Source organism: Scomber scombrus, chromosome 4 (genome assembly GCF_963691925.1).
Source record: "Scomber scombrus chromosome 4, fScoSco1.1, whole genome shotgun sequence".
NCBI lineage: Eukaryota > Metazoa > Chordata > Actinopteri > Scombriformes > Scombridae > Scomber > Scomber scombrus.
Genome location: NC_084973.1, coordinates 30,632,169 through 30,656,946, shown reverse-complemented (window position 1 = coordinate 30,656,946; position 24,778 = coordinate 30,632,169). Strand labels below are relative to the sequence as shown.

The window sequence follows — 24,778 nt, the reverse complement described above, 5'->3', positions numbered from 1 at the left end:
TGTGGCTGGTGGTGGAGTCAAATTTGACAATCACAGACAAAATGTCCCAGTATTTGTTTTGCTGTCTGATGTTAAAGTGATGATTTCCCTACTCCTGGATGAGAAGAATGTAGCAGGTCAAGTAAATGTAGCTCTTCCAGTTGTCCAAATATGATGAAAAACCCCTCCTAGAAAGTTTAAAAAATATATGTTTAAAATGTAAAATGATGGATTTTTAACCCTCCTGTTGTCCTCGAGTCAATGAAGGAAGGAAGGAAGAAGGAAGGAAAGGAGGGAGGAAGGAAGGATGGAAGGGAGGAAGAAGGAAGGAAAGGAGGGTGGAAGGGAGGAAGGAAGGATGGAAGGGAGGAAGGAAGAAGGACGGAAAGGAGGAAGGAAGGGAGGAAGGGAGGGAGGAAGGAAGGATGGAAGGGAGGAAGAAGGAAGGAAAGGAGGGAGGAAGGAAGGAAAGGAGGGAGGAAGGAAGGATGGAAGGGAGGAAGAAGGAAGGAAAGGAAGGGGAGGAAGGGAGGAAGAAGGAAGGAAAGGAGGGTGAAAGGAAGGAAGGAGGGAAGGAAGGAAGGAAAGGAGGGACGAAGGAAGGGAGGAAAGGAAAGAAAGAAGGAAGGAAGGAAGGACGGAGGAAGACAAGGACGGAGGAAAGAAGGAAGGAAGGTAAGTAGGAAGGAAGGACAGAAGGAAGGGAGGACGGTAGGGGGAGGAAAGAAAGAGAGAAGGAGGGAGGGAGGAAGGAAGTAAGGAAGGAAGGAAGGAAGGAAAGAAGGAGGGAGGGAAAGGAGGAAGAAGGAAGGAAAGGAGGAAGGAAGGAAGGAAGGAAGGAAGGAAGGAAAGGAGGGACGAAGGTAGGGAGGAAACGAAAGAAGAAGGAAGGTAGGGGGAGGAAAGAAAGAAAGAAGGAGGGAGGGAGGAAGAAGGAAGGAAAGGAGGAAGGAAGGGTGGAAGGAATGAAAGGAGGGACGAAGGAAGGGAGGAAAGGAAAGAAGGAAGGACGGAGGAAAGAAGGAAGGAAGGAAGGAAGGAAGGAAGGTAGGAAGGGCAATGACTAAAACTGAATCCAACACAGTCGTCTGCTTTTGTCATATGTGTATAATGTGTATAATGTGTATAATGTGTATAATGTGTATAATAGTTACTAAGGTATTAAACCCGCTCGTGATTAATGATTATCCTGCGAATGAAAGCCCCTTGAAATAATAATGGCACCGACGTCAGAAGCCAGTGATTGTAATCTCATTAATGAAGTCTTTAATTCGACTTCATAATTCATGCTGCAGATGATTTCATTCCAGGAGGGTCACCGGCCGACCAAAAGCCTAAAAATACACGTCACGTCTTTCATTGTGCTAACAGCAGGAGGGTTACAGATGGTAGGATGAGGAAAAGGAAGAAGAGACAAGGATTTTTCTTTTCTTTTTTTTTCCCCCTCCCCCGTTTTCTTACATAAAAGCTTTTTAGCAATTTAGTGGAGGTATTGTGTTCTGTTTTTTTAAGCACATAGCGTACATTTTTTTTTTGCCGGAGATGGTCACAAGAGGAGTTATTATTTTTTTGTGAGTCCTTCCAGAATCAATATTGTAAAAGAGGCTATTAAAACTGTAAACTCACAGGAAATACAGGAAATAAAACCGGCCGTCCTCTCTGTTCTTATTTCTGAGTCTGTCTCCGTAACAGAATCCATACACCTGCGTTATTTGCAGGAAGGCATTTTCCATTTAATAAAGTCTGTCCATATATGGGTCAATGAAGTTTTTTCATGTCCATGTGGTTTAGTTAAATTTAAAAGGGTTAAAATGTGAAATAAACGTATGAATAACTTGCACACATTCTTTTTTTGTGGACCTCAGCATCAAATTTCTGCTTTTAATCCATTTTGAGAGAATATATTAGAGGATTATGGTAAAAATGTCTAAGTGGTGTAACCATAAAAACTTTGTACCAAATAATTCAACTTGCTTAAAAACATTAAATTCTCAATAAAACACCATATCAACTAGTTTGGCATGATCTTACATTATAACTTTTATATTAAATAAAGGTAATGGAATACAATTGTTCTAAATATTACATTTACTCTGGTAACCATGGAGATCAGGAAACATTTACATTGTTTTAAATGAAGTCATTATTAGTATAAGTCCACTTAAATACACTGTAGGTGATAAAATATGTAATATTTATCATTCTTTTGTGGTTACTCCTCTTTCTTTCTTTCTTTCTTTCTTTCTTTCTTTCTTTCTTTCTTTCTTCTTTCTTTCTTTTTCATTCTTTTCTTTCCTCCTTCCTCCTTTTTCTTTCTTTACTCCTTCCTTCCTTTCTTTCTCTTTTCTTTCCTCCGTTTTTCTTTCTTCCTCCTTTTTCTTTCTTTACTCCTTCCTTCCTTTCTTTCTCTTTTCTTTCCTCCCTTTTCTTTCTTTTTCCTTTTCCTTTCTTTCTTCCTTCCTTCATTACTTTCTTTCTCCTTTTTCTTCCTCTTCATCCTCACTCTCTCTCTCTCGGTGGATAAAATATGTAATATGTATCATTATTTTGTGGTTACACCATTTGACATTTTCAGGAGCATTCAGTCTTACTTTGGTTTAAAAAAATGGCGCAAATGTCATTTAAATGATATAAACCAACAAAAATACAAATTTTAAAGATATTTTGTAGTTGCTCATCCTGCCAACCCTTATTTATCACTGACCCATAAACCAGCTGGTCATATGTTGTGATGTCCTGAGAGGAGAAATGCGTCCCTGCTTTAAATGAATCAAATTAAATTTAGGAGCATGTGTCTGTCTTATTTTCTGTGTCCTAAGGTTTTTAAACATCTATTGATTGTCTTGCCTTTATATTTACAGATGGGAAGCTGGATGTATTTCAACACAACAAACTGCTCACATCGATCACGGTATGGACCACGTTTGGAGAATTAGCCATTCTGTACAACTGCACACGGACCGCATCAGTGAGAGGTAAACAACTTTTTCATCTGACGTTCTCCTGATCTGATTGTTGTGTTGTTGTTGTTGTTACATTTAAAGCATCAGGCTGAAGCTCAGTCAGGTCAGTGTGTCCGTGTGTTTTTGGCTGATGACGGACACACTGACTGCTGCAGGGATTCAATCTGTGACCTCGTGGCAGAGATGATCACACTTCATGTAACACAAGTCTAATCCCGTGTCCTATTTCTTCCCCTTCAAACACAGAGGTGCATATATTGGTTTTACCCAACTCAAAACTGTGCTCAATGAAATTAGGCTCTCTACACATGATCAGAGATTTAAAAATGCAAAGTATAGTTACGGTTTATTCCACTGGTTAGTTACTTTTACGTTGGTGATGTATGGCTGCTCGATTATGGAAAAAATCATAATCACGATTATTTGGGTCAAAATTGAAATCCCGATAATTAAAACTATTTTTTTTAAACTTTAGAAACATGCTGCATTTATTGGACATTTTCTTGTCCATTCGGCTTAATACATTTTCTCTCCAGCAGCAGCCTTTTATCTGCCGCTTAACGCAACACACAGCAGAACATGTGCAGAGATATTAGTGCTGAGCGGGTTAAGATGACGATAGTTCACACAACACATCCTAGTTTTTAATAATTCAGTTAACTCAGCTTTGTCTGACGCAGGCTGGCAACTGTGCACTTTTATTTACAGTTAAAACATTTCGCCGTGTGTTTCAGCTTCTGTCAAACCAATGGAGCTGCGGCGGCTTCCGGTCTAAGCTTTTCAAAATTAAACCTTTGTTATTGAGCGCTATCTCATTATTATTAAAAATTGTTTCCCCCCGATTTTATTAGTTTTGAAATCGTTTGGCTTCTAAATTGTAATAACGATCAATTTCGATTGATTGAGCAGCCTTATTGGTATGTGTATATATGTATGTATAAGTATGTGTGTTATGTATGCACGTATATATATATTTTCCTTTTCACTTTATTATGTTGTAATGTTATATTTTATGCATTATGTATCGTGCACTTTAATGCTTATGGTCAGACCCAAGGAAGAATAGCTTCAGCGAGGAATGCCAGGTAGTAGGAGAAGCTGAGAAATGTATGTTTTCCCATTTGATGCAAAAGAAAGGAATGCTTATTAATCTCCTCCACAGAAGACAAAAGCCAAGAATTCAATATAAGACTAAAACCAGGAGCAGTGACTTCCCGATGTCTTGTTGTCACCGTTAGACCAGCTGCTTCCCCCTTTTTTTATTTTTTTTATTTATGTCCAACTAGGCTAAACATGCCTGAATCTTGCTCCATACAGCACCCTAACCCTCCTGTCGTCCTCCCGGGGTCAAATTGACCCCATCTGTTCTGACTGTTCCTTCTTTCCTTCCTCCTTCCTTCTTTCCTTCCCTCCTTCTTCCTTCCTCCCTCCTTCCTCCCTTCCTTCTTTCCTCCGTCCTTCTTTCATTCCTTCCTCCCTTCCCTTCTCCTCCCTCCCTCCCTCCCTCCCCTCCTACCTTCTTTCCTTATTTCCTCAGTCCTTCCTTCTCCCTTCCTTCATTCCTTCCCTCCTTTCTTTCCTTCCTTCCTTCCTCCCTTCCTTCCTTCCTTCCTCCCTCCTTTCCTTCCTTCTTCCTCCTTTCCTTCCTTCCTTCTTCCTTCCTCCCTTCCTTCCTTCCTTCATCCCTTCCTTCCTACCTTCCTTCCTTCCTTCCCTCCTCCCTCCCTCCTCTCCTTCCTTCTTCTTCCCTTCCTTCCTTCACTCCTCCGTTCCTCCCTCCTTTCCTTCCTTCTTCCTCCCTTTCTTCCTCCTTTCCTCCTTCTCATCCCTTCCTTCTTGACTTGAGGACAACAGGAGGGTTAATGCACTGACATGAATGTATAGTGGAGGTTTACTTCACTGAGCTACGCCAGGTAGCAAGGAAGGAGCTGGAAAATTAGAAAAATCTTTATGAATTACGTATTTTCATTTATTACAAAAGAAAACAGTGGTTATTATTTTCCTCCAAGAATTCAACATAAGATTAAGAAAAAACAGGAGCAGTGACTTCCCAATGTCTTGTTGTCACCGTTAGACCAGCTGCTTCTCCTTTTTTTCTCTTTTTTTTTGTATTTATGCTCAACTAGGCTAAACATGCCTGAATCTTGTTCCTTATAGTATCTAATGATGTAGATGTTTATATCTAACTCTCATCAAGAAAACAAATAAGTGCATTTCTCAAAAAGTGTGCTGAAACATAGACGACTGTCATCTTAATGAGACCAATGAGACGACAGTTGTCTTTTTTTTTTTTAAGCGTACCCTTCCCCCCTTTAAAATGATCATCTTTCATCACTCCTGTATTTGCGGACTAGTCATAAACCCATTCAAACAGCTCAAAATTAAAGCTGAACATCAACAGGAGATAATGAAACTTTAAACAGGCGACTTTTGTTCCAACAAACGTGACGTAGGTGGGAAACGTCCGTAGGTGGGAAGCCGGTGAGGGATTTTTTTTTGTCTTTTTATCGCTGCATTAGAGGCTGGAGAGAAAACGGGGGCAGATATGGGGCCAAAATGTATATTTATGGTAATGTAGATGATAATGATGATAATGTCGAAAATAATCGAAACCGACATTTAGAAACTCTAATCTACTTAATCTGGCTCATGTCAATTAATCGTGGTGTTCACTGTTGCCATGACAATAACGGTTGCATATCTTTAAGGAATTTGAAAACTTGTCTCCAGTGATCATTTGAACCCAAACCATGATCTTTACATAGTTTATAATCAAGTAAACTAGACATTAACCACAGCGTCACACCTTAAAACATCATTATTTTACCTCCCTAAAGGAGGAAAAGATGGAAGGAAGGAATGAAAGAACAGATGGAAGGAAGGAAGAGAAGACTGGAAAGAAAGAAAGAAAGAAAGAAAGAAAGAAAGAACAGATGGAAGGAAGGAAGGAAGGGAGGAAGGAAAGATGGAAGGAAGAAAGGGAGGAAGGAAGGGAGGAAGGAAAGATGGAAGGAGTGAAAGACAGATGGAAGAAAGAAAGAAAGAAAGAAAGGACAGATGGAAGGGAGGAAGGAAAGATGGAAGGAAGAAAGGGAGGAAGGAAGGGAGGAAGGAAAGATGGAAGGAGTGAAAGACAGATGGAAGAAAGAAAGAAAGAAAGAAAGAAAGAAAGAAAGGACAGATGGAAGGGAGGAAGGAAAGATGGAAGGAAGAAAGGGAGGAAGGAAGGGAGGAAGGAAAGATGGAAGGAGTGAAAGACAGATGGAAGGAAGAGAAGACAGGAAGGAAGGAAGGAAAGAAAGAAAGAAAGAAATGACAGATGAAAGGAAGAAAGGGAGGAAGGAAAGATGGAAGAAAGGGAGGAATGAAAGATGGAAGGAAGAAAGAAAGAAAGAAAGAAAGAAAGAAAGAAAGAAAGAAAGAAAGAAAGAAAGAAAGAAAGAAAGAAAGAAAGAAAGGAAGGAAGAAAGAAAGAAAGAAAGGACAGATGGGAGGAAGGAAAGAAGGAAGGAAGGAAAGAAGGAAGGAAAGTGGGCCGGATTGGACTCCTCGGCGGGCCGGTTCTGGCCCACGGGCCTCATGTTTGACCCTCCTGCCTTTAAAACATCTTTATTTTCCCACCCTAAAGATCTTCTCATGTGTGACGGCAGCGGTGTAAAATACAAAACAAAAGAAACTGTGAAAATACATAATTGTTCATCAAGGGTGGAGATAATCGTTCATTAATCGTAATCGAGGTTAAAAAGTTCAATTAATCGTGATTTTTTTTATTTTTGCCATAATCGCCCAGCCCTAGCAACCACCTACTGAATTTTAATGGTGCCTCTTGGTACTTAAGTAATTTTGTCACATCATGAGTGACACTAGGTTTCCCATCTTCTGCAGGTACTTAACCTTTGTGTCGTCCTCCCGGGTCAAATTGACCCCGTCTGTTTTGACTGTTCCTTCTTTCCTCTCTTCCTTCCTTCCGTCTGTCCTTCCTCCCTCCCTCCTTCTCTCTTTCTTTCCTTCCTCTCTCTTTCCTCCCTTCCTTCTGTCCTCCCTCCATCCCCCTTTCTTCCTTCCTTCCTTTCCTTCCTCCCTTACTTCTTTCCTCTGTCCTTCTTTCCTTCCTTCCTCCCTTCCTCTTTTCCTTTCTCCCTTCCTCCCTCCTGTCCTTCCTTCCTTCCTCGTTTCCTTCCTTCTTCCTCCCTTCCATCCTTCCTTCCTCCCTCCCTCCTTTCCTTCCTTCCTTCCTCCTTTCCTTCCTTCTTCCATCTTTCCTTCCTTCCTCCCTTACTTCCTTCCTCCTTTCCTTCCTTCTTCCCTCCTTCCTCCCTTCCTTCCTCCCTTCCTTCCTTTTTCCTCCCTTCCTTCCTCCTTTCCTTCCTTCCTCCCTCCCTTCCTTTCCTTCCATCTTCCTCCTTCCTCCTTCCTTCCTTTTTCCTCCCTTCCTTCCTCCTTTGCCTCCTTCCTTCCTCCCTCCTTCCTTTCCTTCCTTCTTCCTCCATTTCCTCCCTCCTTTCCTTCCTTCTTCTTCCCTCCCTCCCTTCCATCCTTCCTTCCTCCCTTCCTTCCTTGACTCGAGGACAACACAAGGGTTTAACATCTTCTTTTATATACACCCCCCCCCAAAAAAAAAATGCTGTTAACTCCTGATTGTAATCCGACACTTCTTGAATTCTTAAAGCGGAGGAATCACCTGATAGAGACGGAGAATCAGATATAGGTCATTAGACTGAGGTAAACAAGCTTTTTGCATGGGTGTGTTGACAAAGGCTTTACATGATATCCACAGCTTTGCATTCTGATTGGTTTTCACCTCCTTGGCATTTAGAAAAAGCGCCATACCGTGTATGTGAGTGCTCTTTGTCCAGGTTTGTATATTTAACCAAGTAATTGACTGGTTGCCCTTGGGGGGTGAGGGAGGGAGGGAGGGAGTTGGAAGGGGGGGGGGGGGGGGTAGAGGGACAGCACGAATTGACCTCAATATTCAGGGTGAACTGGAAAAACAGTTTGACAAGTTTCAGTGAGTGGTGTTTTACATGGTAACAGATGAAGTGGATAAAGGGAAAACATTGTTGTTAGTTGTTTATCTGTCTTTGCTACCGCTTCGTGTCAAACTTTCACCGCTGCTTCCTTCTTCTTCTTATATCAACAAAAGCCTGTCCCTGAATTTCAGGAGTCTTTCTTTGATATGACTCACCACTAAATTAGCATATAGATAGTAGTCCTTCTTTATCCATCTGACAAAAGAGAAGAACATCATTTTCTTGCAGTGATAGAGAGCTTGAGTTAAGATAGAAAACATGCTTTCAGTCTACTCTCTCTCTCTCTTTTAGACATTCTGCTATTGAAAACATCTGTTGGCCCTTTTTAGTATTTACTAATCAGGGGCACAGGTCACGTACTATTTCATTTAAAAAGGTCAGAGGCTGTAGAAGTATTGATGAATGTGACCTGACGTGATGTGATGTGATGCTTTTTTTTCAGCGGTGAACAAAGTCCGGACGTGGGCTTTGGACCGGGAGGTGTTTCAGAACATCATGAGGAGGACCGCTGAAATGAGACACGAACAGTACCCGCAACTTCCTCCGAAGGTTAGCAACAAAAAGCTAACATCACCTCACTGTTGTAACCAATAATGCACCACGTGTGTAGTTTTCCCCTTCTAAGAAAGCAAAAAAGACTTTTAAAGGGGCATTTTGGAGACCTCTGACTTGACTTAACGCTCATTTTTCAATTAGGAACAAGTGTTTTCTGAGGGTAAAAATATGGTTACCAAACATCTGCATCAAACTATCTGATGGTAATAGTAGGAAATGACCACAGGCTGGTATCCAAAGCTAGAAAAAGGGGTTAAATTGGTCAGTAAGTCACTTTTGCAGTTCTTAATTATTACAATTATTTTATCTGATATAATACAGAAAGTAGTAAAGGTGCAATTTCAGATTTAATTATTTGAAAAATAGTGCAGATAATTAAGATTTGGAGGTGTTGTTGGGCAAAATAACAGAATAAATCTCCTGTATCATAATGTAAATTGTTAATTTTGTTATTTAAATTCATGCATTTTTGCCCCATGGACAAAACAAAGGTCATTTTCTTGTGATCATTTAAATATGAGAGAAATTAGTCGATGTTGAGCCGTTCAGAAGCAGAGAGATTGAAAAGATAAACTCACAGCAAACAGAGCCCTGATACACTGTCGGTTATCAAGTTATTATCGCTGCCATTTCCTCAATTAACTGCTTATTTACACATCCAGCAGACACACACAGAGCAACATTATCATCCCACTCCAGTCATATTTATATCCACCATCTAAATCCAATATTTTCTCTCTTTTAGCTCTAATTTCCACTACAGCACCAGTTAGCAATCAGACACACCTACGCATTCACTAGTGTGCAGGATTTAGTGTATAGATTTAGATTTAACTGCTTTATAATAATAATAATAATAATAATAATAATAATAATGTGCATTATATTAAAAGGCGCCTTTCAAAGCACTTAAGGACACCTTACATAGGCACATAAAACACGACAACAGTACATCAAACAATATAAATCAGGTAACATTCAGTGCAAAGATAAAGAAATAAATATAAAAGTGACTATAAAGTGCATCAGTGCAATAAATAAACAAGAACGTGATTGTATAGTTAGTGTGAGACAGAGTATGCCACTCTGAATAGGTGCGTTTTCAGGCGGGATTTAAAGGTGTAAACAGAGTCCGAGTATATATATTCGTTATGTGTGAGCTCATTGGCTGAGAACAATAGAGGATATAAGTCCTCTGGCCAGACCTCTACTTGTATATCTTGATTGTATAAAAGTTTAGTGTTTACAGTCATAAAAGAGGTAAATGGTAACTGGTCATAATCATACACTGCACCAAATGCACAATGTTTCAGTTCCAGTCTAAAGCTGGGGCTTTATTATTTGATTACCGTGAAACAGGAAATGAAGTTTCTACATGAAAGGCACTGCCATCCCTGAGTACAGTCATTTGTATCACAGTGTATACGCAAAAAATTAATGTTCATCATTTGTGTTTTCTCTTTTCTGTCAGTGTGTCACTCCTGGCCAATCTACCAGAAGACAAGCTAAGCAAAATAGTGGACTGCCTCGAGGTGGTAAGTTATTCTGTCAAACTCTTTTTTTTTTTCTTTTCCTACATACAGGAGGGACAATTTGACTTTTCATTGTATTGCTTCAGGATTGCACAACCCCTCTCTGGAAGCTCATGGGAGCCCCAGCGTTGCAGATAGCTGCTGTCAAAATATCATTACCATTTGGCCATATACCATTACTGCATGTCAGCATATTCTCTCTACCTCCAGTTGGCAAAACCTCACAAATTACCTTGTTGATGAACAGAGCCGATATTATTCCTGTCATCGCCAGACGCTGTATATTGTTACCATAATTATTTGACCAAGGCCCCAGAAAGTGTTTATTCAAATGGGGAACGAGTGATTTCTTAAAGATGTGCGAGTGACAGGCTTTTGGTGTGAGAACATACGAGTGTGTTAAGGTGTGTGTGTGTGTGTGTGTGTGTGTGTGTGTGTGTGTGTGTGTGTGTGTATGTTGAAACACGCAGGAGAATGCCTTACTCCCATTTTCTCCTCTATAAGCATTGTATTTCAACGGTGAAAGAGAAAACGGAGCGGAGCTTGTCAGCTACGGGTGAAAAAAAAAAACAACTTAAAAAAAAAAAAAAAAGCCTTTCTCAGCATCTCTTCACAATGAATACTTCAAGGACATTTTTTCGCCGGTCATCCTGCTAGTTTCCAAACGAGAGAATTTCCTTATTCAGTCATTTTCTAATGGAGCTGCTTCTATTGCATCTCGGGGGGTGGGGGGGTGGGGGGGTGGAGGGGGGGGTCTGTAACCTAATAGTGGTGCAGATGTTCGTCGAGAATCCGCCAGATAATATTGAAGCTTCTTGTCAAACAGTGGGGAAATGGAATTTGGTGTGTGTGTGTGTGTGTGTGTGTGTGTGTTTCTTTCCTGTATTGTATGTCTGTGTGTGTGTGTGTGTGTGTGTGTGTGTTTCTTTCCTGTATTGTATGTCTGTGTGTGTGTGTGTGTGTGCGTGTGAGTGCGAGGGGATCCAAGTACCGCGTTTTAAGGATCCTCTGTCAGGTTTTCAGTCAGATCTGCAGATTGGAACTTGAAGTGGAAAGTCTCGATGGCAAAGAAGGAGCTCTGTTGCACATAAAAAAACATAAAAATTAAGACGGTAATAACTTATCTTGTCATTCACTCATGATCCCGGCATGAATTTTATTGTAATACCATTTCAGAATCTTAACCAGCTTACCTAAAAAAAGCCGCTGCCTACTAAGAGCGGTCTGAATTTGGAAGGCCGGCTAAGCCAATAACTATACAGTAATATAGTAAGAAGATTAGCTCGCTGCTTTGTGATCGCTTCTCTTTCATCTTAAACCATCTGCCTTTAGTAATTCGGAAAAATTTTGATCTGGTAACCCGGTCCAGCTAAAAGAAGATTTTTGTCTCATGAGGTGGAATAACTCACATCAAAGTATGTTTGGGGAGTAAAACGGCATGTGTGGAAAAAAAAAAAAAAAAAGTGAAAGTTGAGTTTTATAAAGCTTTTTTTCTTTTTTTGGCACCAGAAGGGAAAGCTGCATAAAATCTGATAAATTCAAAGTCAAAAAAGCTTTTTGTGCACCAGACCGTTAAACTTTTTGTGGCAGTAAAATATCACACTGCTGCGACTTTTGCTACTTATCAAGGACAGTCATTATTTACATGACTGCAAGATGTCAAGAAGGCTGTAAGTCATTTTTTAGTGTGTATCAATAATTCATACTTTATTGTTCTGGCCTTAAATTTGCACAGAAATCAGACCAGGTATTGAAACTTAACTACATGGGTCACAAATACAATATGAACCATGTGAATTAAACTTTGCTATGTATAAAAAATCTTCTTCTGCATAGGTTGGGATGTCAGGAAGTATCAGTTATCACACTCATATTTTAGCTCTTTTTAAATCATTCATGCATGCTCATGTCATGACTCGGATATTTCATCAGCTCCTTGAAGGCAGCGCGGTGCTTTCAAGGAGTCAACCCACCTTGGGGGCTCCTGAACATTGTGGTTACATGTCACCTTATGTTTCTTTTTTTAGTGTTTTTCTGTCACCAGTAGCAGAGAGAGACATGCAGTTTGTGTATGTGCTGTGACTGGTCGATTGACAGAAAATAGGGCGACTGAAGCCAAACTCAACACGCAGCAGTGCACAAGTAGTGGAACTTATCCAACACTGACATGAGCGGAGCAAAGTTGATGGTAAAGATAAGTCAGAAGGGGGGATGTATGTGATTATTGGGGTCAGGGTACTTGGAGTATTTTAAGGAGAGATGTGCATTCAACTTCAGCTTTCCTAAAAAAAAGGTAAATGGAGGATTCAACCTCAGCAGCCGGGTATATAACAAACCTGAGACACCGTTCAAACGCTGTCGCTCCCCTGCACAGTCACTGTATCACCCAGACAGTCTTTATAAACAAAACCTTGGCATGTTGTCTCCGCTGTCATGGACGGGTGTTAAACCAGGCTCTCCTGAAGCGTAAACCGGGCGTAAACAAGCTCGGACGCTCAAGGAAAACGCCACTTGTGTCGAGAGTTTTGACAGTAAACACGAAGGGGAATGTTTACGCGTGGTTGCTCTGATTTGTTTGTCCTCTTTTTGCCAAGATCCTCTATAGTCCGACGGATTACAGCCGTGGACAGTTGTCTCAGCTGGAGGAATTAGGCATCTGTCCCAGAGAACATTTCATCCTGGTCAACTTCATTCTTCCCGCTTCCTCGTCTTCACTTAAGAGCTCTCAAACGGGGAGGTGATCTGGCAGCTCGCTGATTCAGCCTCTTAAGCTTTAGTGCTGTAGTTGGTGCACGGTGGGTGTTTGGTTTGATATGGACAGAGAGTGACTGACAGCGTGAAATAGAGGCGTTTGTCACCGGACGGAGAGAACACACTGTGCCTCAGTGTTTAAGTCAAGAATATTTCAAACTGTCGTTCAGGTTAATGCCATCTGTCAAGCTGAACTAAACAGTGACTTCTTCAGTTGGGATTTTATTTCCCTAACTGGGTTGTATTGTGGTCTGCAAATGAGCAGCATCTTTACTTTATGATAGAAAGCACTGGTTAGTGATTGGCTGGCAGGTGTCTGTTCAAATTGCATATCAAGAAACCTCAGCAGCTTAACCTCTCTGTTCTAAATCATTGATAAGGGTTTATTAAAGGTGCCTTCAACATGTTGAGTATATTTCTTTAATCAAAAACCATTTGAAAAGCCTATTTTTAATCTTCTTTCATTCTTCTTCGCTGCCTTTGTAGGCTCATTGCTGCCATATTTGTTGGTGCAATACTACCTCCATCCTATGTTCAGTAGACATAAAATCAACAGCAGGAAGTGAATTTTATTGTAAACGTGCATTTGCGTCAACTACATGCACAATACAAACAGGGACCTACTAACTAACTGCATCGCTCCATGGTGCTACTACTGGTAAAAAAAACACCACATGGTCCCTTTAAAGAACCAGTGTGTAGGATTTAATGGCATCTAAATGTGAGGTTGTAGATTGCAACCAACTGATTACCTCTTCCTCACTCCTTCTAAGCATGTAGGAGAACCTGTGGTGGCCACGAAACTCAGAGTCAGTGCTTGGTTTGTCCATTCTGGGCTACTGTAGAAACATGGCAGTAGCCTAAAACATGGCAGGCTCATTGAAAGAGGACCCGCTCCCTATGTAGATATAAAGGACTCATTCTAAGGTAACAAATACACAATGACTTTATCAATATAATGATATTCTCAGGTGATGACACACTTATTTAAAACATTGAATGTTATATTAAATATCTGCCAAGTCCATTTGCTAGATGCCACTATATTCTACACACTGGTCCTTTAAAACTGCTGCGTTTATAGCAACAGAAGTTTCTTCTGAAGTAGTCTTAAGTGAACTATGTGACTATGAGCAAATATGGGAAAAAAATGATGATGTTTTGAACACAGCTTGTCTTTTTCAATCTGTGTTCTTTTCCACTTTGCATCACAGCAGAAAAACAGCTCTCTCTGTATGTGCAGTGAAAGCCGATTTCAGAAACGGCTTGAATTTCCAAACTCCTGTTACACTCTGTTCTTGTGAAAAATGCTTTTCTTGTTTCCTGTTCAAATAAAAATATGTTGCCTGACAGCAGCAGAAACTGTGATATAGAGAAGATACAGTACAGTAAAAAAGAAAGAAGTCATTAGTTAGTGATGGATCGCCTGTGAATTAGCAACAGAAAAACTATGTACTTATTTTTTATTTGTAAGTTAATTTAATCAAGGTAAACAAACATTTGCTGCCTAAAGCTTTCCAAATGTCAGAATTTGCTTTCTTCTCTCATTTTCAATAATATAACAATTTGTAGATTTTTTACTCCTGTTGGGCAATTGTCATGTATTAATATATAAAAACCAAACCAAACATAAAATGATCAAGTGGTGAAAGAAGTAATTAGCAGCCTGTGAATAAGGTTGTTATAAAATGAATCTGCATGATGAAAGGTCCATGACACGCTTTAAAAACTTCACGAGTAGCATGAACTATTGACATGTATTTCATGTTTCATTAATCCCATTGACCCCTCAAAATGCCTCCCTGCTCAGCAGTTTGAGAAGCTCTGAATAACATAGAGCATCAGTGAGGTCTGAACTCCAGCTCTCATCCCGCAGGGGATCGGCAACCAGGAATCAGTCCAGCAGGGTCGATGGTTCAATCAATGCTATGCTTCAGTTCTGACTGTTGTCCCCCCCCCCCCCCCCCCCCGCCCCCCCCTCTGCACATTAGGAATACTATGACAAAGGAGAATACGTCATCCGGGAGGGAGAAGAGGGCAGCACCTTCTACATCATCGCACAGGGAAAGGTAACGTGTCTGACAAGTTATAACAGGTCACGTGAGAAAGCAACACAAACACACACACAAGCACACAATGCAGCTCATTAACGTTCCTCAAACTGCAACTGTGATGCTTCACTAACTCCAGAGATGGAAGAAGTATTCAGGTCCTTTACTTCAGTTAAAGTACCAGTACAGCAACGTAGGAAGGAAAGCATGAAAAATCATACTTAAGTAAAAGTACTGCAGTATTATGAGCGATGTAGTATGCAGTATTACAGTAAAAGTACTGCAGTATTATGAGTGATGTAGTATGCAGTATTACAGTAAAAGTACTGCAGTATTATGAGTGATGTAGTATGCAGTATTACAGTAAAAGTACTGCAGTATTATGAGTGATGTAGTATGCAGTATTACAGTAAAAGTACTGCAGTATTATGAGTGATGTAGTATGCAGTATTACAGTAAAAGTACTGCAGTATTATGAGTGATGAAGTATGCAGTATTACAATAAAAGTGCTGCAGTATTATGAGTGATGTAGTATGCAGTATTACAGTAAAAGTACTGCAGTATTATGAGTGATGAAGTATGCAGTATTACAATAAAAGTGCTGCAGTATTATGAGTGATGTAGTATGCAGTATTACAGTAAAAGTACTGCAGTATTATGAGTGATGAAGTATGCAGTATTACAGTAAAAGTACTGCAGTATTATGAGCAATGTAGTATGCAGTATTACAGTAAAAGTACTGCAGTATTATGAGCGATGTAGTAGCAGTATTACAGTAAAAGTACTGCAGTATTATGAGTGATGTAGTATGCAGTATTACAGTAAAAGTACTGCAGTATTATGAGCGATGTAGTATGCAGTATTACAGTAAAAGTACTGCAGTATTATGAGTGATGTAGTATGCAGTATTGCAGTAAAAGTACTGCAGTATTATGAGTGATGTAGTATGCAGTATTACAGTAAAAGTACTGCAGTATTATGAGCGATGTAGTATGCAGTATTACAGTAAAAGTACTGCAGTATTATGAGTGATGTAGTATGCAGTATTACAGTAAAAGTACTGCAGTATTATGAGCGATGTAGTATGCAGTATTACAGTAAAAGTACTGCAGTATTATGAGCGATGTAGTATGCAGTATTACAGTAAAAGTACTGCAGTATTATGAGCGATGTAGTATGCAGTATTACAGTAAAAGTACTGCAGTATTATGAGTGATGTAGTATGCAGTATTGCAGTAAAAGTACTGCAGTATTATGAGTGATGTTGTATGCAGTATTGCAGTAAAAGTACTGCAGTATTATGAGCGATGTAGTATGCAGTATTGCAGTAAAAGTACTGCAGTATTATGAGCGATGTAGTATGCAGTATTGCAGTAAAAGTACTGCAGTATTATGAGCGATGTAGTATGCAGTATTGCAGTAAAAGTACTGCAGTATTATGAGCGATGTAGTATGCAGTATTACAGTAAAAGTACTGCAGTATTATGAGCGATGTAGTATGCAGTATCACAGTAAAAGTACTGCAGTATTATGAGCGATGTAGTATGCAGTATCACAGTAAAAGTACTGCAGTATTATCAGCGATGTAGTATGCAGTATCACAGTAAAAGTACTGCAGTATTATGAGTGATGTAGTATGCAGTATCACAGTAAAAGTACTGCAGTATTATGAGTGATGTAGTATGCAGTATTACAGTAAAAGTAGTGGTTTGGTCCTCTGACTGATATATTATTATTATGAGATCATTAGATTATTAATAGTGAAGCATCAGTGTTAGAGCAGCATGTTACTGTTGTAGCTGCTGGAGGTGGAGCTAGTTTACACTACTTTATATACAGTTAGCTAGTTTAGTCCAGTGGTTCCCAACATAGGGGTGGGGCCCCTCCAAAGGGTCAGCAGATAAATGTGAGGGGTGGTGAGATGATTAATGGGAGAGGAAAGAAGAACAAACTAAGTTCTGATACACAAATGTGTTTTGTGGATCAGTTTTTAGATTTTTTCGCCCTAATCTTTGATTTTGGCTGAAATATTGGATCATTTGAACATTTATTGAAATGAAAGCATGTGAGAAGTTTAGAGGGGAAAATCCCTATTTGGTGGAGCTGTTAACAACTCATAGACATCTGAAATGTGAGCCTGACTACACACTGCTTTCATCTGTAACAATGTGTTGCATTTTAAAAGCTTGTTATATTATCCATTGTGCCAAATCTTCATCTGAAAAGGAACTAAAGCTGTCAAATAAATGTAGTGGAGTCGAAGTGTAAAGTAGCATCAAATGGAAATAGTCAAGTAAAGTACAAGTACCTAAACATTGTACTTAAGTACTAGTTCCACCACTGACTAATTCAAGCTTCAATGTAAACATAAAACCAGACTATCCTAAAGAAGAAGTTAGGATTAACCAAAAAAAATTCCCATCTCCTCCTAAATTTTTTTGACTTAAGCTTTCATGTCTAAAACTGAGTCAACAAGACACAAAAATCCCCCTTACACACTATTTCAGCATTTATTTGTTCCATAGCTACAGCATGACACATTAATAGCAGTGCAAACATAAAGTTTTATAGTCAAAAACAAAATGGGCAATTTAATTGATATTTTCCTGCTTTTATCGTTGTTGTTTTACATTCAAAACTTATTAAAAGTTCTTTAGAGATGACTCACTTTAAAAAATGAACAAAAAAGCCTCTGTAGTCAGGGAGCAGTTACATTTCATACCAATATCCAACACACAAAGGACAATTCTGGTTGTTTTTTTTATTCCATTTTGTGTCATTATCCTCGTTGGTTATGACAACACACAGGCACAGATTTCTTTGTTCAGTCTCCGTAACAATGAAACGCACGAGGGCCAGAGACACAAGCCTTAATCCCGTCCTTTACAACAACAAAATGAATCCTCCAGTGCCTCGCTTAGACAATACTGTATAAGGTCTCCGATGCACTAATGAGGATGCTGCTTCAGTCTATTGGCTTTTCTCATCAGTCAGCATGAGTATTGAATGGCTGCAGGAATACCACTATTCCCCCCCATCAGTCTTGCAGGTCGCATTGCTTGTTGTTTTCCTACAAAACTGTAAAGAAAACTGCAGTAAATAAAGCAGCTGGGTCATCCTGCGAGTAAATGTGGAAAGAAGGTATTTCCTGGTGGCAAGCTTGGACTGTTTCCATATATAAAAGTGCTTTACATAATTTAGTTTCCTTATATTTGAGCCCCTAATGGATCTTGTTGTATACCTGACTGATGTATACAACATAGGATTCATGCAGTCCATTAGAAGGGTTCATAACCTATTTAATTGATATTTTTTCCCAAAGTACAAACCCATTTTTTTGCAGCAAAACAACATGTTGGTGAAACTGTATGTGAGTGTGGGAGGTGTGGGTCTATGACTCACCCGCCTGTCTGTCTGATAAGTCAGCAACCTGACACCGGGGAGCAAGGGGAGATGGAGAGGGGGCCAGAGCTGTCCACAGGGGACTTTCAAAATGCCATTATGAGCCGATGTTGAGACAGCAGCTCCTCGGCGCTAAGCTAACCAAACCAGAGAGAGAGACACACACATGTTGTTTAGGGAGGAGTGGGGGCTAATACAGGAAATGGTTTCACTACCCCCTCGTCCCCCCTGTCCCTCTTACACCCCCATGACCAGGGAGGGAATAAACTCTGAGAGCGCCTGCCACCAGGAAAAACAAGGGAAGTGAAGGCCACACAGGTCAAACGGGACACTTAGCTAAAACACACGCTGGTCGTTACGGCTGTGATGTCACTGCGGCGCGATGGGGTCCACGAGCGGGGATGTTTGACCTCGGCTGGGTCGGGCCACTGGTTTTTTAAAGCCTCACAAATTACAGAGAAAGTTCAGCCTACAACATCCAGGCGGCTGCTGCTGTGTTTTTGTTGAAAACTGCGTGAGCAGCAGTTTGAGCAAAACGGAGGCGTCTGAATAAAAAAAAACCCTCCTACAATTAATGTGTCTGTTTTGACAGCACGTCAAGAATATATGAAGTGCATCTCCTCCAACCGAATCACTCATCCTGTTTCAATTACTATAATTGAATATGTCAATTATTTCAGTTCCTTAGAATTTTAACTCTTTACAAAGCATGTAAAAATATTTGGAGAAAATTGGAAGCACCTGTGAAAGCTGCAGCGGTGAACATGACACTCGACTGCGAATGAATGAAAAGTGCTTTTAAACGTTTCGTCTAACTGTGTTGTGCAGGTGAAGGTGACGCAGACCACCGAGGCCCACAAACAGCCGCAGATCATCAACACGCTGCAGAAGGGAGAGTACTTTGGAGAGAAAGCACTCATAAGGTAACGAGCAAGTTGGACCACAGATTCTGACTTTTACAGTTGCTACTTAGACTTCTTTCTAATATCATGTTATTATTAAAAGGTGTCAGTATGCTTCAAAAAAAGTCCTTGTCGAACAAAGATTACCTTCAAGTCAAGTCTAAGAGGGCTACAACAAATTTCGTAACTTTCTGAAACCAACAAGCCGACAATCACAGCCAGTTTCAATGCAAAAGTGAGCAAGCAGGGTTTGAAACTGTCTCAAGCTCTCTTTTTTCATACTTCACAAAAACTACTTCCATCATTTTTCATGTTTGTAAATTTGAGCACAACACCATGAATGCCTCAAAGGGGAGGCTGTCCAAAAGTGAGCGCCGATATCTTCATTTACAGGATTATCGGCAGACTTTTTGCCTCACTTTTGAGTGTGGCCACCTGCAAGTGGTGTCAACAAACTTGAATTTATATGTGGTAAAATAACACTGTGTATGAACTCGATTGTTTCAAGCATACCTCAGTTTTAAGTCAAGTAACCCAGTCTAATAAAATTGGTTGTTCAGGTAAAGTTCAAATATCTGGCACTACAGAATTAATGCTAAAGCTTTAAGGGAGTAAAACTAAGCTAATGCAAAGTAATAACAACAAGGAGCTTCTGGTAAATATGACACTTGTCAAATAAACTGCATTTTAGGCTTAAAACTGCATTAAATATGTCAATGTTAATGTCAATGTCAACTTTATTTATATAGCACATTTAAAACAGCCAATGGCCTACCAAAGTGCTTTACAGTAAAATAATCAGAAACAATAAAAACAAACAATAAAAGCAATAAAAACAATAAAAAACAAAATAATATAGAGAAATAAAACAGATAAAAGACCCAAGACCCGGCTATACTCCGCCAAAGGCCAAAGTGAAAAAGTGGGTTTTAAGTAGCGTTTTAAAAGTGGAGAGGCTGTTTGCAGTCCGCACAGAGTGGGAGCCGCAACTGCAAAGGCTCGATCTCCTCTAGTTTTTTTGAGGGATCGAGGAACGTCCAGAAAAACTGCATTAAACATGTAATTTGTGACTTTCTGAGGCCCGTTAATCATGACTGCCGTGGTTTTGAATCTTTGTGAATGCACGAACACAGTGAGACGAGTCAGAAAATGTCAGTGTGGTTTGATGAGTCTGATGCACTGAACTTCTCTTTGTCTCTTTCAGTGATGATGTCAGGTCTGCCAATATCATTGCTGATGAGAACGGGGTGGAGTGCCTTGTCATTGACAGAGAGTGAGTATCATGAATTTGAAAGTAGAGTAACACCAAACTCCCCATAAAAACATTGATGGTTAGATGCTGCTGGAAGATGTTTCTCAGGTTTAAAATGTTTTGGATCATGATACGTATATATGGGTCAATGACGTATAAGGATTTACAACAACTCAATCTTAGAATAATAAAAACAAGCATATCTAATGCAGTAGTTCAAACATTCAGAATGTTGTGTACCTGAATATTCATATTATAAATGTGAAATTAAGTGATTTTAGTGGGTTTCTATAAGATTAATTGGCACTGGCCTTAAAAAAGAGTCATGTGGTGCGACCATGATTCATCTTGAAATAAATTAATTTACTTAACACACTTTTTTAAATTTTTCTTTTACAAGTTTTCAGTAATATAAAGTGTTTGGAAACAAAGTATTTGCATTTTTTTATTTTTTTTATTTTTTTAAATGATCTTTTATTTATATAAGATATTTCAAGATGAATCATGGTTGCACCACATGACTTTTTTTTAAGGCCAGTGCCAATTAATCTTGAAAAACCCACTAAAATCACTTTCAAATGTATAATATGAATTTTCAGGTACACAACATTCTGAATGTTTGAACTACTGCATTAGATATGCTTGTTTTTATTATTCTAAAATTGAGTTGTTGTAAATCCTTATACGTCATTGACCCATATATAAGACAAGATTGTCCTGTATCTAGAAGCACATTACATCTGCAGCTGTGAGTACAATCAGAGCATTTTGGGAGGGGGGAACTTCACCGTTTCCTAAACCCATCTGCCCATCCTATGTTGTAATTGAGTGACGTTGTGACAGGAAATCTGATTTAAAAGAATTATCTTTTTCTTTTTTATTTCATGAATCATTACCCAAAATATCATTGATTAAATTATTAGTATGAAGCAAACACTGAGCGACATTTCTTCAAGAATCACCTCTGAGAAAAATGTGTAAATACCATCTGAAAATTAAATCTCCCGTTTGTCCTCTTAGCACCCTGCAGTGTAATGTGATTAACAAGAACTAACATGATGTGATCTTCGTGTGAGGAAACATATGATGGTGTTTTTTTTTTCCGGTATCTATCTGCTGCTGCTGTCAGTGTGTGAAAAATGTCCTTTTTACCTGATTTTCTCCCGTTAAAAAAAGCGATCCTTCATCTCGGTGTGACACGTCTGTTAAATCAACGTTGAGGTTTCGAAGGCTATCGGCCAACATTCCAGCGGTTCCACTGCTGACGTGCAGTTGTTGTTTTTCTAGGACATTTGATCAGACAGTGGGCACCTTCAATGAGCTGCAGAAGTACCTCCAAGGCTACGTGGCAACACTTGATCGTGACGACAAGAAGAGACACGCCAGGTGCAGTGCTGCGTACTCGGGCCAAAAAATATTTAACAAGGCTGTTTCAACTTCTGTTTGTAAGGGAAAAAAATGACTTCATGGGTCACACAACAAAATGCACTGTGGGGGAACAGAGGTACTTGGTGGTGGGAGCGGGATAAAGTAGACAAAAAAAGCAATAATCCACATTAAGCATATATTTTTTAGCGTTTCTTAAATAATAAACGTCTTGTGAAATGACTGGAGGGACTAAGGGACTTATGTAATTGCACAAGTGATGATTTTTGTCAGTTGCAGTTTCAGTTAAAGCTTATTTCTAAGAGTGAAAAATTAAAAATGACTAAACTACTTTGCCCTATTCGAAAATCCACCGCTCTCATAAGTTGGATCGTCCCTTTGTCTGTATCTCCATTCAGGAGGTCGGTGTCACGCCACCAGAGTCAGCCGCTGTCTCCAGACCTCATCCAGCTGAAGGACATGGTGTCGTCGTTCTCTCCGTCCAGGCCTTTGGACCACCTGGAGATCATCTCGACACTCGGGGTCGGCGGCTTTGGACGAGTAGAACTGGTGAGATGGAGTCTAAAACCAAAGGCACCTACTCCACAACCATTATATTAGCCTGTAAATCATACGACTGTAACGTAGTCACATAAAACTCAATGTATCTCTATACAATATGAAGCTCCGAAATAAAAGCCACCAATAGAAATGAATGCATGTTCAATGGATGCTAAATGCTAAATGATACTTTTTGTCCCTCTTTGGTTTTGAATATCACTCAAACTATACTATAGGCTACTAATGATCTTAATCCATTTTCAGCATTATGTAAGAGAATTCAGGGTTCTACCTGGACAGTCATTCTTGTAGAGCGATACTGAGATCTTGCGGCCTGTTGCCCGGGGCAACACAGATTATTGAATGAATCAAGTAGATGAAACTGCTAAATTATACTTTGTGTCACTTTGTCACTTTGTTTGGTTTTGAAAATCACTTAAACTATACTATAAACTAAACTATATATAAACTATACTATACTATAAGTACAGTCCATTTATAAAACATTAGAGAATTCAGGGTCCACCTGGGCGGTCGTTCGCTTAAGGCTAATACTGAGATCTTGCTGCCTGTAGCCCGGGGCAACACAGATTATCTAATGAATCACGTAGCCTCCTTCATCTCCACTGTATTACCGGATATCACACAGTATAAGTGCAGGCACATCAGACTACCGTGTATGACAGTTGTGTTTGACATTAAAAATGTGGCGTTGGCGATAGTTAGCTTGACCCTGCAGCAGGTATTGTCACAGCCAAAGCTTAGATAGCCGCCATGTTTAAAAAAGAAACACATTAGCTTAGCCTTCACCTATCCAAGTAAGCTAGTTCAGTTCAGTTCAGTTTAGTTTATTGTCATTCATACATGTTAAAAACATGAAGGAATGAAATGTGTTACCCAGGACGAGCAGCATACAAAATAAATAACAATAAAAATAAACTTGTTATAGATAATTAAATAACCTTAAAACCTATGATAAATCTAAGCTAGTTAGTTGGTATGGAGGCTAATTATCTTGGTTTTCTCGTTAGCCAATAAATAATTGCAAAAAGTCTTATTTGCATCTATATTTCTTGCATCTATATTCTTCCTTAGGTCTTTGTCTTTCTTTTTTTGTGCTTAAATTGAAACAAATAATTGCAAAATATACTACAGATTGATGGAAAATGAAAATAATTTAAATTTGAAGGACTTTGGACTTAATTAGGCTCTAAAAAAGCAACTCCTAGAAGCATGAGTTGCTTTATCAGAGCTTTTCTCCAGTCCTGTGACATCACTTCCTGTCATTACTCCCCTACAGGTAAAGGTGAAGGGGAAAGACATCACCTTCGCACTAAAGGTTATAAAGAAGAAGCACATCGTTGACAACAGGCAGGAGGAACACATCCACTCGGAGAGGAAGATACTCGCTGAGGCTCGCTCATCTTTCGTTGTCAAGTCAGTCCCTCCTCCCGCCTTCCGAAGCTTCCGAAACCATTTCCATTTTTTTGTTCCTACATGATGAAACTCTGCTCCATTAGTCTGAGAAAACAGTGTGGCGCTTATTAGTTTTTGATGAGATCACAGTCGAGGCCACAAGCAGATTACATCTTCTCAGTGGGTTAGACAGGCAGGGCGAAAATGTAGTTATTTATTATGAAATATGGCAGCAGGCGGCTTTTCTTTGCCTTTCGTGAGATTACGATGATCCAATTTCACCGTACGCAGCGGAACAGGCGGGAGATATTAAAGCCATTCTTCACCTTCTGCTTCTTCTTCGTCCTCCTGCTGCTGACCTCGTCTTCACGCACTTTTATGTTTTTATTTCACCTTGTTTTCACACATGTTTTATCTATTATCTTTTTATGTTTATGATCTGTTTTAACCCTCCTGTCGTCCTCCTCCTGACATCTCTTTTGACTGTTCCTTCTTTCCTTCCTTCCTTTCTCTCCTTAATTTTTCCTTCATTCTTCCCCTCCTTCCCTCTTTCTTTGCTCCCTTCCTCACTCCCTCCCTCCCTTCCTTCCTTCCTTCCTGCTTACTCCTTTCCTTCCTTCCTTCTCTCCTTACTTCCTTCCTATTTTCCTTCAGCCCTCCCTCCTTACTCTTTTCCTTCCTTCCTACCTTCCTTCTTTCCTTCCTCCTTTCCTTCCTTCTCTCCTTACTTCCTTCCTCTTTTCCTTCTGCCCTCCCTCCTTACTCTTTTCCTTCCTTCCTTCCTTCCTTCCTTCCATCTTTCCTCCCTCCCTCCCTTCCTTCCTTCCTTCCTCATTCCTTCCTTCCTTCTTTCCTCCTTTACTCCTTTCCTTCCTTCCCTCCTTCCTTCTCTACTTACTTCCTACCTCTTTTCCTTCCGCCCTCCCTCCTTACTCTTTTCCTTCCTTCCTACCTTCCTTCTTTCCTCCCTCCCTCCCTCCCTTCCTTCCTTCCTTCCTTCCTCATTCCTTCCTTCCTT

General features: G+C 39.8%; 1 protein-coding gene across 1 annotated transcript in view; it reads left to right on the top strand.

The window, feature by feature from the left end:
* The window catches only part of prkg2 (protein kinase cGMP-dependent 2), a 41,119-nt gene that overhangs the window by 11,634 nt on the left and 4,707 nt on the right, over positions 1-24,778 (top strand). The window contains 10 exon segments of the mRNA XM_062416782.1: positions 2,841-2,954; positions 8,415-8,503; positions 8,505-8,521; positions 9,999-10,062; positions 14,802-14,879; positions 19,093-19,187; positions 20,371-20,439; positions 21,706-21,804; positions 22,203-22,353; positions 23,645-23,781. Coding sequence (XP_062272766.1) covers positions 2,841-2,954; positions 8,415-8,503; positions 8,505-8,521; positions 9,999-10,062; positions 14,802-14,879; positions 19,093-19,187; positions 20,371-20,439; positions 21,706-21,804; positions 22,203-22,353; positions 23,645-23,781 — 913 coding nt within the window.